The 11,494-nt window shown below is 47.2% G+C and overlaps 1 protein-coding gene across 1 annotated transcript in view; it reads right to left on the bottom strand.

Moving 5' to 3' along the window:
- Nucleotides 1-2,387, bottom strand: part of LOC119326685 — a 6,515-nt gene extending 4,128 nt beyond the window's left edge. The window contains exon 1 of the mRNA XM_037600309.1: nucleotides 1,575-2,387. Coding sequence (XP_037456206.1) covers nucleotides 1,575-2,370 — 796 coding nt within the window. The 5' untranslated portion in view covers nucleotides 2,371-2,387. The remainder of the gene's footprint in view (nucleotides 1-1,574) is intronic.
- Nucleotides 2,388-11,494: the final 9,107 nt, after the last annotated feature.

The raw sequence follows: 11,494 nt of genomic DNA, 5'->3' as shown, positions 1-11,494 counted from the left end.
GGTCTGCTGTCAACATTGCAAAGTAGGAGAAGGGTCACAGGGCCCTGAGTAGCGCACAGCAGGCATACCAATGGTTCACTAGATAAGGTCAACGCAGGCAATATGCACATTATCGCCACGTCAAGATCCTCTCCTGATGCGCTTGAATTGATCTTGAGGACCTCCGGCGGCGGCGCCAAGATTTGCCATCACTGGCCTCCGCCTGGTATGCTTGGCCAACAAAGTTGATCCAAAAGGAACAGGTCCAAGATACGCTGTGCAACAACTACGTGCTCACGGATCTAGACTACACAACTCAACCCCAATGTATTCAGTTTAGGAAGATATGCTATCAGGATTATCATGATCTAGTTTGGCCTGACAAACTGATGATCGGTAAGATTTTAACTGAATTGATCTATACTTTTGTAACATTGCATTGGTATTCCCATACTGATTTTTTTATTTAGATTTTAGCATCGCACATCATTAAGATGTGTATATATCAGGCAGCAAGGAAAGGAAAAATGAGAGGAAACAAGCAGATGAGTTAATAGAATTATGAAGAGGATCTATTGATGATTTTTAAGATTAATACGAGCAGATAAAGAATTCTAGATGAGTTGATCATAGTTTTTGTGGAGGAACAACTAATATTAAAACAAAGGAAAAGGGCAATTAACAAATGATAACAATACGAGTCATTATGAGAACATATGTGATTCAACTACTACAGAATTTGCTAGTCTTGACATGGAACCAATTTTACTCTAGATATGTATGATCCTAGAAACCGGAATTATCTTGATAGCAAAGCAAAGGACATAAGATTGGAGAAGGGCAAATAAGAGCACTATAAATAGTGTTAGAAGAAAATTTTGGAAGTTAATATGTAAAAAACTATACGAAAGCTTTCGATGCACTTTAAGTATTTATTGATAACATTTAACATACATGTATATTATATTTTGATGTTTGTAAATAAGGGGCCCTGTGTTCAAATTTCGCCATGGGCCCCCAAAATCTTAGGAACGTCCCTGTTTTATAGATGTAAAGATGAAGAAAAGGTAATTTTCTTCCTCGCTATACCTATCAAAAGAGGAAAAAGCGACTCCCACTGCCTGGAATGAATGTTTCTAGGGTCAAATAATCAAAGGTGAAAAGAATTTTAGACTTGTATACCTTCTTGGTTAGATTGTGATCTAGTGGCTTTTATGAATTCACGATGCCTCCAAAATGGTGCTCATAGTGTTCAAGATCATTCCTCTTGTCTTGTTACCTTACGGTGGCATCCAAAACAGATTAAAAAATAAATCACAATCCATTATCCATGTTCCTGAGCCTCATTAGCTTGGCCACAAGCACAGAAGTAACATCTATGAACGTATAAACAAGAATTAGCAATTACCATACCCAACAATCAAGCATCAGACAAGCTGTGTGACAACAATGGAGGGTAAAAAATAACTAAAAGCAACAGAGAACGTGTAAACAAGAATTAGCGATTACGATAGTCAACAATCAAGCATCAGACAAGCTGTGTGACAACAATGAAGGGTGAAAAATAACTAAAAGCAACAGAGACAGAGAGTTACCACTTGATATTGTCGGTGATGACAACGATGGTGGGTAGTTGCTATATGCAAAGCCATGCACTATCGAAGCACACACCCTCTCAAGTTGTAATGTTTTGATGTCCAACATGTATAAGCCTGTCTCGAGTGATGAGTTTCCCAAGTGATTCAGGACCAAGTACTTCCCCATTGAACCGTTGCCCATGTACTCACAGCCCAATGAGGGTGAGATTTTCTTCTCCTTCCGCCACTGGCTGGAACTCCCACCATTGTTTCTCCAAATAGTATAAATGCAACCAGATGTCTCATATCCACGGATAAGCATCCCAGGCTTGCCTTCTCCTGCTTCGATCATAGTTATATCATTACTGGATGCATGTTTGGCTTCGGATGGGGGGTCGGCAAAGGAGAACTCCATCCTCCGGGTGTCGAGCACCAACATTTTCATTTCATACTCCCAGTCTGGAATCCAGTAAAAGCAGCCATACACGTATTGGCGCCGGCGCCAGCAGAAGAGTCTCTCCTCTAGCGACCATAACAAGCCAGCTAACAAATCGATCCAACTACGGGATGCAGCGGCTCGCCATTGTCTGGTGCTGGAAGAAAATACAAAGGAGATGATGTTAGCTTCGCAGTACACCATACCCATGACTCTGAATGATGTCTCTTCCTCAGCTGCTGCCTCGTCATCATGGCCACCTCCCCGGGGAACCAGGAAAGTTTCGGAGAGACCCGGGTTCGCAACCATAGCAGCTAGGTCGTCGGGGATTGGTGGAACCAGGATGTATCGCCGGTGCAAGGGGTCGCAGACCACCATTTCTCCACACAAAAAACCCCCTCGGGAGGTGGCTAGCAGGAAGCGGCCGTCGCGGATGTCCCGGACGACCCAACCTTGAGAAGTGTCTGGGGCGGGGACAAAAGTGAAGGAGAAGTCGGCAGCGAGGGCAACGGCGCTGGCTGCCGACGCAGAGGGGTGAGGCGGCACGGCGGGGTGGAATCCGCTATATGGACTGAGGAAGCCAAGGAGGGGCGGGGCGTGGAGCTTGCGGTACCGCCGGAGGAAGGAGCGATCCGCAACGACCCGGCGGAAGGAGACGCAGGCGGCGGAGGCTCGGACGAGATCGGCTGGGGTGGGCAGGTGGAGGAAGATTTCACGCAGGAGCTCGTCGGGGATCGGCAGAGAGGCCATCTCCCAGGGGGCATGCGGCGGCGGACCGAGAGAAGGAGGGGACTGGTGGCGGTGGTCCGCCGCGTTGCCGTCCATGGCACCGCCGGTGGTGAGAAACCCTAGCTCGGTGGTCTCGATTTGTTTTAGCACGGGATTGTGGGATTTGGGGAAAGGAGCAGTTATGACTAGAATTTGGACATTGTGAAGGGCGTTTTGGAAAATGTACATCGTGATTGCTTTGCTTGCACATAATCTGCACATAATCTGTTGGGAGAGCTCAGCTGGTGAGATTAACTTCACCGTGATTGCTCTCAAAAGAAAAACTTCACTGTGTGATGACTACAAAAAAGATCACCATCTCAAAAAAAACTGTAATGGATCAACAGGACGAGAAATTTTTGTATCAAAACGTCATAGTTATTTTGGAGCGTTTGAGCCGGTGGTTTTAGCTTAATTCATGAGCGATTTTAATTATGGCGAGGATAGTATGTAAATATATCCGAAAAAAAAGATAGTATGTAAACATGTGATACTAGATCACACACACAGAGCCCCCCCCCCCCCGGGTGACTCGGGTGCTTACCCTAGCCGCCGGCAAACTCCTACCCTCCTCCACGCCCTCAGCCGCCGCCGCCAGCAAGCCCGCATGGCGTCGGCGGCCGGCCTCTCGTTGTCTCCCCTCCTGTGTGGTTCGGGTGGTGTGGACCGCTCGGCTGCAGAGTGTTGTTCGGGTGGCGTGGCGGGCAGGAGGCGGCGCACGAGGATTGGCGTGGTGGTCGACATCGTAAGGGTTGTCAGATCTGGGGAGGCGAGTGCACGGGGTGCCCAAGCATCACTCCCAGCACAGATCTGCGGCGTCCTTGTCGCGGGAGGAGTGCGGTCGGTGCCCCTAGCTCGGATCTGCTGGGTGGCTGCCTCAAGTCTCTGGTGGCTTCTATGGGCAGCCTAGCAGGAATCCGGCCATTTTTTGTTGATGCATCCAGTGCGAGCTTGGAGGTATCGACGGTGGCTTTGGTCCACCGGATGTGTGAGACCTGCAGGCCTCGGGACCCGACCTGGGTTTCTGGGGGTCTGCGGTGGGTGGGTCCTTGCTGCGTGTGGCGTAGGACTGAGGTGTGGTGCTGAGCCTGCTTGTCGGGGAGGTGTGAACTGGTGGGTTGGACGAGTTTTGGGTTTGGGTGCCGGCGAAAGTCGTACTCCGGTTGCGGCTGAGTCGTTGATGGCGGCACCTCACAACGTTGTTTCCTTGTTGTAGGCATCAACGTTGCAGTTCTCACCTCCCTTCCTGGCTTTCTTCGAGGGAAACCCTAGATCCAGTCTTTCTGATCGAACGACGGCGATGCTAGTAGATGTGGTCGACACTGCTTTCCCTCTTAGGAGCATCTTCTTGGAGGTGGATCCGGCTAGAGGGTCCTGTGGCTCGTGACGGTGGTGGGCGGCGGCTCACGGAAGGGTGTCTATCAGACTGTGTGGGCGGTTAAGCTCCTGTGGCAACAATGACTGGGTTATTGGCACCGGAGACATGTCATTGGTTGGGTAGTCGGCTCTTCTTCGGCGTGCCCATGAGATTACCTCAGTTGTTTCTTATTGTGAAGTCAAAGCCGTGGTGGCGGGGTGAGGTGGCGTACGAATGACAGGCAACCGGTGGTTCGTTTGATGATCTTCTGTGGCGTCAACTTGCCTAGTTCTTCTTCGTTTCTCCATCGAAGTCGGAGCTGCATTGTGTTGTCGCGAGTGGATGGCGATCCACCATGAAAGTGTTGATCTGCAGCGAATAGCACTGTTGTTGCCTTTTTATTTTTCTTTGACCTTCGGATCTTCCCATGTTGTTCTTTCGTTGCTTCCTGCTAAATCTAAATCAAGCCAACAATTTTCAAGTATGTGTGGTGGAGAGCGCGAGGTTGGTGCATGAGACTCGGTCACATAGGTGCGGTAGTAGCCATTTTTCAACAACCCCCACAGCGGAAACGGGGTCCTCGACAATGTTGAGGCTAGACCGGAACTCGACGGAGACGCTGGTTGGGAACCCTTTTGTGAACACGTCAGTGAACTACGACGTAGAGGGAACATGAAGGACGCATGCATCTCCAAAGGCCACACGATCATGTACAAAATGGAAATTGATCTCCACATGCTTTGTGCACTGATGTTAGACGGGGTTGGAGGAGAGGTATGTAGCTGAGATGTTGTCGCATTTGACGATCGTGGCATGTGTGGACGGATGCCCAACCTTCGCAGAAGCTGTCGCAGCCAACACGATTTGGCGAGGGCGTTGGCCATAGTTTGGTACTCCGCCTCCACACTAGACCTGGACACCATAACTTGCCGCTTAGAAGCCCAGAAGATGAGATTGTTGCCAAGGTACATGCAGTATCCTGACGTTAAGTAGTGGGTGTCGGGGCACTCGGCTCAGTCGGCTTTGGTGTACGCCATCAGTTGGGGCGATGACGAAGGCAGAAGAAGCAGCTCGATGTGCTTAGTTCCCTAGATGAGTGAAAGATGCGCTTAAGTAAGGTGACATGAGGATTGCGCGATGAGTGCATTACCAGACAAACCCGCTGGATGGCATATGCTATGTCAGGGCACGTAAGGGTAAGATATTGCAGCGCTCCAGCAAGGTTGCAGAAGAGGGAAGACTCGAGAGCAGGATCACCAGCATGGGCGAAGATTTTGGCTTTTGTGTCGACGGGTGTAGTGATAGGCTTGCAGTTGAGCATGGAAGCACGATCCAGGATCTCGAGAGCATACTATGCTAGGAGAGAAAGACACCGCAAGCACTACACTGGATGTTTATGCCAAGGAAATGGTGGAGGGCCCCGAGGTTTCTCATGGAGAGCTTGATGGTGAGCAAGCTGGTGATAGAGGCGAGCAGGGTGGTGGAGCTAGTTGTGAGTATGATGTCGTCTTCCTACAAAAGTAGGAAGCCACCACCAAGCCATGCCGGATGATGAACAAGGATGAGTCACTCTGTGAAGCCAGAAACCCCAAAGTGATGAGGAAGGAGGTGAACCACACAAACCATGCAAGAGGCGCCTTATTAAGCCCATACATGGACTTGTGGAGTTTGCACACAGCCGTGGGGCATGCACTATTGATGAAACCGGTCGGCTACTGGTTGTAGACGATCTCGTCGAGAGTTTCATTGAGGAACACATTCTTTAATCAAGTTGATTGATGGCCCAGTTGTTGCTGGGACACTTAAGATGATGTGGATAGTGGTCGACCTCACCATTGGACCGAAAGTCTCGCTATAGTCCACCCATGGCTACTGGGTAAAGCCACGTAGCACCCAACGGGCTACGTGCCAAGCGAGGGAGCCGTCTGTATGCAGTTTATGGTGAAATATCCATTTCCTAGACACCAAGTTGACACCTGCAGGTCAAGTAACCAAAGACCAGATTTTGTTTTGCACTAAAGCATTATACTCCTCAAGCATGGCATTGTACGAGTTAGGGTCCTTCAGGGTGGATTATAGCTGGCTGGTATGGGATAAATAGATCCGGGAGAGGTAGCTATGTCCATGAGCTTGTGGGGTTGAAGAAACCCGGGTTTTGCTCGGGTACGCCATGTTATGTAGGTTTTTAGGTGGTGTAACAAGCACGGCTCGTCGGGGAATGGGCGACGTAGGTGGTGAACAGGCTGGAGTGGGCGTTGCATGCATGCGGAGAGTGGTAGTGGGTGAGTAGGGCGCGACAAGCGAGGAAGATTCTGACGTGTGGGGTGGTGGTAGTGGGTGTGGGACCAGGGCCAGCGGGCATAGGTATTGCATGTGCATTGAGCGTGGGGGTCGTGACGGCAATGGCAGGTGGGCCCGGTCTAAGGAATCCGTAGGCACGCGGGATCCTGAGGTGGGACATGTGGGAGCAGGTGGGGTGCATGATCTGAGGTGGATTGTGACGGATTTTCTACATCTGGGGTAGCATTATCTCATGCGCCGGTGTGGCTCGGCAAGGTGGATGCAAAGGGAAACCAGATTTCATTGAAAACAACATGTTGGGAGGTAATTACATAGTGTGTTTCGAGATCTAGGCACTGATAACCTTTGTGTTCAAGAGGCGTGCTGAGAAGGACGCGGCGGACGGATCGTGGGCTTAACATGTGGGGTGTGGTAGCGTATAGGTTTGGGTAGCACAAACAACCAAAGGTGTGAAGGGAAGAATAGTTTGGAGAGGTGCCGTAGAGCATGAAATGCGGGGTATTATTGTAGATGGCACGAGAAGGGTGCATGTTGAGAAGGTAGGTAGCGGTGTGTAGGGCTTCGACCCAAAAGAGGGAGGCATGTGAGCTTGGAGAAGAAGAGTGCAGATAATGTCATCGGTTGAATTTATAGCATGCACGGCCTTGCCATTTTGGGGGGGGGGTATGGGGTCAAAAGAGGTGTAGGGCGACACCACAATCGAAGAAGAACATGCGGAGGCAGAAGTTGAGAAATTCACCACTATTATCTCATTGTATGCACCATATGAAAACATGGAATTGGGTGAGCACATAGGCATAAAAACTCTCAAGGGAGGTGGCAACATTGGATTTGTGACGAAGAAAGAAACTCCATGAAAAATGCGAGAAATCATCCATTATAATCAAGTAATATTTTAATCCTAAGAAACTCACAATTTGTGAGGTCCAAAGGTCACAATGGACGAGCTGAAAAGGGAAAGTAGTAAATGACATGGAATCTGGGGAAGGCTAGCGAGATTGATGACCTAATTGACACGCTTCACACGAACCACGGTGGTGGAGAGGTTTATTACATGATGACAGAAAATTATGTAACATGCATGCGAGAATTATGTGACATGCAAGAAAGGGAGGCCGCTCTAGGGTGTTCTAATCTGCACAACTCCAAATGAGCTGAAACTTAACGAGGAATTTTTTTGGAATAAATAAGAATTACTGGAGCAAATAACTACTAGAGGGGGCCCACTAGGTGGGCACAACCCACCTGGGCGCGCCAGGGAGCCCAGGTGCGCCCTGGTGGGTTGTGCCCTCTTCGGCCCACCTCTGGTGCCATCTTCTGGTATATAAGTCATTTTGACCTAGAAAAAAATCAGGAGAGGACTTTCGGGAAGAAGCGCCGCCTTCTCGAGGAGGGACTTGAGCAGGAGCACTTTTGCCCTCTGGCGGAGCAATTCCATGATACGTCTCCAACGTATCTATAATTCTTGATTATTCCATGCTATTATATTACCCGTTTTGGATGTTTGTGGGCTTTACTTTACATTGTTATATCATTTTTGGGACTAACCTACTAACCGGAGGCCCAGCCCATATTGTTGTTTTTTTGCCTATTTCAGTGTTTCGAAGAAAAGGAATATCAAACGGAGACCAAACAGAATGAAACCTTTAGGAGAGTTATTCTTTGAAAGGAAGCAATCCAGGAGACTTGGAGTTGAAGTCAGGGAAGCTTCGAGGTGGCCACGAGGCAAGGAGGCGCGCCCTACCCCCCTGGGCGCGCCCCCACCCTCATGGGCCCCTCGTGGCCCCCCTGACCGACTTCTTTCGCCTGTATATGTCCATATACCCTAAAAACATCGAGGACAACAATAGATCGGGAGTTCCGCTGCCGCAAGCCTCTGTAGCCATCAAAAACCTCTCGGGAGCCCGTTCCGGCACCCTGCCGGAGGGGGAATCCATCACCGATGGCCATCTTCATCATCCCGACGCTCTCTATGACGAGGAGGGAGTAGCTCACCCTCGGGGATGAGAGTATGTACTAGTAGCTATGTGTTTGATCTCTCTCTCTCTCTCTCTCTCTCTCTCTCTCTCTCTCGTATTCTTGACTTCGCACGATCTTGATGTATCGCGAGCTTTGCTATTATAGTTGGATCATATGATGTTTCTCCCCCTCTACTCTCTTCTAATGGATTGAGTTTTCCCTTTGAAGTTATCTTATCGGATTGAGTCTTTAAGGATTTGAGAACACTTGATGTATGTCTTGCCGTGCTTATCTGTGGTGACAATTGGATATTCACGTGATCTACTTGATGTATGTTTTGGTGATCAACTTGCGGGTTCAATGAACTTATGCATAGGGGTTGGCACATGTTTTCGTCTTGACTCTCCGGTAGAAACTTTGGGGCACTCTTTGAAGTACTTTGTGTTGGTTGAATAGATGAATACGAGATTGTGTGATGCATATCGTATAATCATGCCCACGGATACTTGAGGTGACATTGGAGTATCTAGGTGACATTAGGGTTTTGGTTGATTTGTGTCTTAAGGTGTTATTCTAGTACGAACTCTATGATAGATCGAACGAAAAGAATAGCTTCATGTTATTTTACTACGGACTCTTGAATAGATTGATCAGAAAGGATAACTTTGAGGTGGTTTCGTACCCTAACATAATCTCTTCATTTGCTCTCCGTTATTAGTGACTTTGGAGTGACTCTTTGTTGCATGTTGAGGGATAGTTATATGATCTAGTTATGTTATTATTGTCGAGAGAACTTGCACTAGTGAAAGTATGAACCCTAGGCCTTGTTTTCTAGCATTGCAATACCGTTTACGCTCACTTTTATCGCTTGCTACCTTGTTGTTTTTATATTTTCAGATTACAAATACCCATATCTACCATCCATATTGCACTTGTATCACCACCTCTTCGCCGAACTAGTGCACCTATACAATTTATCATTGTATTGGGTGTGTTGGGGACACAAGAGACTCTTTGTTATTTTAGTTGCAGGGTTTTTTGAGGGAGACCATCTTCATCCTACGCCTCCCACGAATTGATAAACCTTAGGTCATCCACTTGAGGGAAATTTGCTACTGTCCTATAAACCTCTGCACTTGGAGGCCCAACTGAAGGAAATATGCCCTAGAGGCAATAATAAAGTTATTATTTATTTCCTTATTTCATGATAAATGTTTATTATTCATGCTAGAATTGTATTAACCGGAAACATAATACATGTGCGAATACATAGACAAACATAATGTCACTAGTATGCCTCTACTTGAGTAGCTCGATAATCAAATATGGTTAAGTTTCCTAACCATAGACATGAGTTGTCATTTGCTTAAGGGGATCACATCATTAGGAGAATGATGTGATTGACATGACCCATTCCGTTAGCTTAGCACTTGATCGTTTAGTATGTTGCTATTGCTTTCTTCATGACTTATACATGTTCCTACAACTATGAGATTATGCAACTCCCGTTTACCAGAGGAACACTTTGTGTGCTACCAAACATCACAACGTAACTAGGTGATTATAAAGGAGCTCTACAGGTGTCTCCAAAGGTACATGTTGAGTTGGCGTATTTTGAGATTAGGTTTTGTCACTCCGATTGTCAGAGAGGTATCTCTGGGCCCTCTTGGTAATGCACATCAATATAAGCCTTGCAAGCAATGTAGCTAATGAGTTAGTTACGGAATGACGCATTACATAACGAGTAAAGAGACTTGCCGGTAACGATATTGAACTAGGTATTGAGATACCGACGATCGAATCTCAGGCAAGTAACATACCGATGACAAAGGGAACAACGTATGTTGTTATGCGGTTTGACCGATAAAGATCTTCGTAGAATATGTAGGAGCCAATATGAGCATCCAGGTTCCGGTATTGGCTATTGACCGGAAACGTGTCTTGGTCATGTCTACATAGTTCTCGAACCTGTAGGGTCCGCACGCTTAAGGTTTCGATGACAATTATATTATGAGTTTATGAGTTTTGATGTACCGAAGATTGTTCGGAGTCCCGGATGTGATCATGGACATGACGAGGAGTCTCGAAATGGTCGAAACGTAAAGATCAATATATTGGACGACTATATTCGGACACCGGAAGTGTTCCGGGTAGTTTTGGAGAAAACCGGAGTGCCGGAGGGGTTACCGGAACCCCCCGGGGGAGTATTGGGCCTTAGTGGGCTTTAGGGAAGAGAGAGGGCAGCAGACCAGGAGGTGGTGTGCCCCCTCCCATGAGGGGTCCAAATTGGACTAGGGGAGGGGGGGTGATAACCCACAAGTATAGGGGATCGCAACAGCTTTCGAGGGTAAAGTATTCAACCCAAATTTATTGATAGAATATTCTTCAGTATTAGCAGTTGAGTGGTCAATTCAACCACACCTGGATAACTTAGTATCTGCAGCAAAGTGTTTAGTAGCAAAAGTGGTATGATAATAATAGTAACGGTAGCAAAAGTAAAGGTAAATGTTTTTGGGTTTTTGTAGTAGTTGTAACAGTAGCAACGGAATAGTAAATAAGCGAAGAACAATATGTGAAAAGCTCGTAGGCAATGGATTAGTGATGGATAATTATGCCGGATGTGATTCCTCATGCAATAGTTATAACATAGGGTGATATAGAACTAGCTCCAATTCATCAATGTAATGTAGGCATGTATTCCGTAAATAGTCACACGTGCTTATGGAAAAGAACTTGCATGACATCTTTTGTCCTACCCTCCCGTTGCAGCGGGGTCCTAGTGGAAACTAAGGGATATTAAGGCCTCCTTTTAATAGAGAACCGGACCAAAGCATCAAAACATAGTGAATACATGAACTCCTCAAACTACGGTCATCACTGAGAAGTGTCCCGATTATTGTCACTTCGGGGTTGTCGGATCATAACACATAATAGGTGACTATAGACTTGCAAGATAGGATCAAGAACACACATATATTCATGAAAACATAATAGGTTCAGATCTGAAATCTTGGCACTCGGGCCCTAGTGACAAGCATTAAGCATAGCAAAGTCATAGCAACATCAATCTCAGAACATAGTGGATACTAAGGATCAAACTCTAACAAAACTAACTTG

The sequence above is a fragment of the Triticum dicoccoides genome, chromosome 6B, assembly GCF_002162155.2.
Source record: "Triticum dicoccoides isolate Atlit2015 ecotype Zavitan chromosome 6B, WEW_v2.0, whole genome shotgun sequence".
Lineage (NCBI taxonomy): Eukaryota > Viridiplantae > Streptophyta > Magnoliopsida > Poales > Poaceae > Triticum > Triticum dicoccoides.
This window is presented reverse-complemented; position numbering and strand designations above follow the sequence as displayed.